The sequence below is a fragment of the Rhinopithecus bieti genome, unplaced genomic scaffold (genome assembly GCF_001698545.2).
Source record: "Rhinopithecus bieti isolate Rb0 unplaced genomic scaffold, ASM169854v2 scaffold_7884, whole genome shotgun sequence".
Classification (NCBI taxonomy): Eukaryota; Metazoa; Chordata; class Mammalia; order Primates; family Cercopithecidae; genus Rhinopithecus; species Rhinopithecus bieti.
This window is the reverse complement of record NW_016806331.1, coordinates 2,749,112-2,753,303: the sequence shown is the minus strand read 5'-3', so window position 1 is coordinate 2,753,303 and position 4,192 is coordinate 2,749,112. Positions and strand designations below refer to the sequence as shown.

The following is a 4,192-nucleotide window of genomic DNA, read 5'->3' as shown; positions in this document are numbered from 1 at the left end:
CTTACATTCTTACCATAGGTATATATGACCCTTTTTAATTAATGATTTCATTTTAAAATGTAACCAAATGCTCTCTTATTATCTTACCTGTCTTCATTGAATTGCACTTCTTTATTTTAAAGGCTGATTGTTCTGTCAACAGATTGAAGACAATCCTTGCTAGAGAAGTTGGGAAGAAAGAGTAAACTGATCATCCTAAAGTTCTGCTGTCTAGTGCATGAGTTCTGCCTTCATCAACATTACAGCATCTTTTCCAGAACGCTAGCCTATCCTTCACATGTTCTTGCTCAGAACACGGCTGGTGTCTCATAGTGCCACAGTCATCATTCATAATTACAAAGAAAGGTTAAATTTAACCTAGTCCTGCCAGATGTTATGCATATCATGTTTCCAAATATAATTTAAAAAAACATTTCATTCAGGCTATTTTCTATCATATACACCTACTTTATTAGAAATGATGGTCCATATAATACTCAGAACAAACTTCTTCAGTTATAAAAAAAAATTGGATAAATTCATGCATTTTTCCAAAAACAGAAGTAGCCTATTTTTGCTTTCTAAAATGTGGAGGGCTTAATCCCTGGTATAAATTTTTTACTAATTTTTACAAAGATACAGAACCATTTTTCTCTTCTGTCAAAAGGGCAGAACAGTTTCTAAGTCCCTTACTTTATGTAATTTCAGTTCTGAGGGCAACAATCCTGGGACACAGGGATGGTTCTTTTTAACTCTTTTGGCATACATTCCCTTGCATTGCAATTGAAACAAGTCCATTCTTGTGATGAGAATTTACAGTCTAGTAATCCTAAACACCAAATAAAGTACAGAATTCCCCTTTTCCAGGTGCTGAAGAGGAAGTTAATGGATTCCCAGTCACAGTAAAGAGTCTTGGAGAATTCCCTGTCGTTCTGGGCCTCACTGGATTCTGCTACTCTTTCTTTGATGCTGAAACTACACATTGACTATCATCGGTTTCTTCCACAGATTTTGGAGGACTTAAAAAAACAAGATAACAAACGTGAAATATATCTTCTTATCTCTATCAACAATTTCAACCCCTTCTCCTTTCATCCTGAAAACCAATTTTTCTTGTAGCCTTTTTACTTCAGATTCCTTTTCTTCTAGTTGTTCTTTTAAAGATGCCAGTTCATTCTACAAGTTACAGATTCATTTAAAAATAGCAGATCATGACTAAAAAAGAACATTCAGAGAGCACATTAGCTCTTTAAATCAATAATCAGGTTTTATGAATGAAACAAATCTGTAAGAATTTAGATGCAAGCATCAGAAATCAGACAAGGGCAATGAAAAGCAAAAAGCAAGACTATTAGCAGAAGTTCTGTTTATAATAGTTATGGTATAATTATTACAAGTTTCTTTGTAATCAAATGAAAAAGAGATCTTTTAAAGTGTAATTAGGGATGGGATAGCCCTAAGGTTTAAATCTTTACATTAAATTAAAAATATAACCAAGTTAATCAAGGAAGATAATCAAATTAGATACTTAGTGTCATAAAAGCAAAATAAAATGCAAATTGGAAAAGACTAGCTTGACATTTATTCGGCATTTCAAGTTGGCACTCATGCCTCCTTGACAAGCACAGAGTTTCATTAATGGGTAAGGGAGCAAGTCATCAACAACTTTAGCCAAATCATGAAACTAAATAATTCACCCTCATCACTAAGATAAAAGGACAGAATCTCCTACAACAATGGGAAAAAATAAATTAGAAAACAGATATTTAAGCCCTCTTTTAATTTTTAACTATACAACTGTATAAGATTTCAAGTCCATCCTTCTATGTACTAATGTTTAAATTTTCAGTTTCCTTTCAGTAAAGAGAAGGTTTAGCAAACAAATTTTGCTGGCTGTATTTAACACAGAAAATACAGCTATGCAATGCTTTATATTCAATATCACATTTTACTTTCAGAATCCCTAATGATACATTTATTATATTTAGTACTATGAGAAGACGTAGTTCTCCAGTGAGGTGAGGCAGTTGGCCCTATAGTTTTGACTTCTGGTAGGAGCACAGTGGACAAGTACAAAAAATTTTCAGTAGCACTGGCAGGAAGTGTGAACCTGTTCTCACTGTGCTGCTTCTCAGCAGTCATTTCTATTCGCAGCCATGATAATGTCAACTGCTGTACATTTACCATCAAGAAAGTCACTAAAGAGGAAAGTGACCTCTACTGTGGATACGAAACAGAATTCTTTCACAAGCGAATGTTTACAATTATTTTACTAGGCTTGGGTCTCAGTCTAAGAGAGTTTAATTTACAAATTCCTTCATTTTACCTGTTTATTATATTTCACTAATTATTTCATGTATTTCTGAAAACAACATCAGGGATCCCATTTTCCCTTCAATCAGCTTGAGGTGATTTTAATCAACAGGTGACACACACACAGAATGAATGCACATGCCACTAAAACATCATCACAGCAAAACAACACAAGCCAGAAAGCAACAGGCCACGGACCCCATCACCCAACGTCTACTACACCTTCAGTGACTCCCATTTTTGTTCCATCCGCTGCTTTTCATACTGCATCTGACCCACCTTGATTTTCATGCTAGAAAGTTTGGCCATTAAAGACTGGTAGAGAGACAGAGGAGTGAAAGAAAACTACAGATAGAAAAAGACAAACTAAATAACCAAGAAAATAGTACCAGTTTATAAAGGAGGTTAGATACAACTCAGAGAAAGGGCAGGTTATGTTCTGTCAGAAGAATTAAGCCTTGTTTTTAAATTCAGATCAGTGGTGTTTAAATTCAAGAAGGTTTCCAGCTTGGGGGGAACTTCATTTACTTTTAAAATACCTTCTTTATCATATACTAAGTAGAAAATATATTATTTATATTATTGGGCATAGATGAACAGTGGAGCCATTTGTTTGAAAATGTTAACCTGTGAGAAAAACTTACTTTGGTTGATTTAAGCTTTTTTTCATACTGAAGTCTCTCACTGTCCATTTCACTGACTTTTAACCTCAAATCATTGATCTCCTGAATCAGTCCCTGTCCAAGCAGAAACATGAAAGTGCATTAGGAAAGTGGTAACACAGTTACCTACATCTATAAAATAGCAGCTTGGAAATCTTAAGAAGTCACCAGCTCCTAGGGTTAGTTGTATGAATCAGATGAGACAAATGGAAATAAATGTACCTCCTTAAGAACGAAAGCATCTTTCCATTTAAAACATTCCTTTAAATCCCCAATGCCTCTGCCTTAAAGTGATGGGCTTATGAAAATAAAAGGTGACTATAATTTTGATTAAGAAATGTAGCTTAATATCTATTATTTGTCAGATATTTCTATCCTAAAATGACTCTATGAATGCTATTTCACAGAGTGCTATTGCTATTCTATTTTATAGAATGCTATTTCATATTTTAAATATATCACATTCTTTAGTGAAGCCATTTACCTTTTGAACCTTCTCAGTGATACACAGTTATTAAAACAATTTGTAATTTCTTCCTTTGTCCACAAAAATATGGATTGATCGCCAACCCAATATGGGAGAATGAAATGAAAATTAAATCCTTTAAGCCCATGAATCCTTAAGATTCATGAAACAGCCAGGAAAATGTTTTATTTTTACAAAGTGAATAACAGGAACATGAGAATAGTCAAATCAGTTTTAATTTTGAGGACAATTTTAATTATTGTCATATACAACATCACAAAGTTTCCCAACTATTCTCTAATCTCTGGGTATGTGCATACGTTTTAGCAATAGTGTTGAATTCTTATTAGAAGCTTATCAGGGATTGAGTTTACTGTAAGTTTGATGACAATTCTCAACTGGAAAGTAGATGAGGTTCTGTTCACCTAATTTTATAATTAGAAAATGAAAGAGAAACCAATCCTAATGTTTACATGACACAACACAATTTTGCACCTTTTCTGCCATTTTTTATTTTATTTAGTGTCACTTTTTAAAGAACCAATTTGCTCATAAAACTTGTTCAAGTATTCTGAGAAATAGTGGTGTATTTTTGTTCAGAGCCCAGAGAGTAGGAAAGGAAATTAGAGTGTTAAGCAATATTAACACCACCAAAAGAGACACTCAAATACTCTGCGTGGGAGATGACTTATTTTTACTACAAGCCACAAAGATCCCTACAATGGTTACTGTATTTTTGCTTCTCTCTCCCTCTCTCTTTTTTTTTTTTAAA

The 4,192-nt window shown here is 33.7% G+C and overlaps 1 protein-coding gene across 8 annotated transcripts in view; it reads right to left on the bottom strand.

Annotated features, from left to right (window-relative positions):
- Nucleotides 1–4,192, bottom strand: part of PPFIBP1 (PPFIB scaffold protein 1) — a 184,970-nt gene that overhangs the window by 40,113 nt on the left and 140,665 nt on the right. For 6 of the 8 annotated variants that reach the window (XM_017875586.1, XM_017875588.1, XM_017875587.1 and 3 more), the window contains exons 8-9: nt 2,937–3,029; nt 1,041–1,155 (exon numbers count right to left, since the gene is read on the bottom strand). In XM_017875586.1, coding sequence (XP_017731075.1) covers nt 1,041–1,155; nt 2,937–3,029 — 208 coding nt within the window. Of the gene's footprint in view, nt 1–1,040; nt 1,156–2,514; nt 2,608–2,936; nt 3,030–4,192 lie in introns of all 8 variants that reach the window. The other 2 variants (XM_017875593.1, XM_017875592.1) reach the window with 2 other exon arrangements.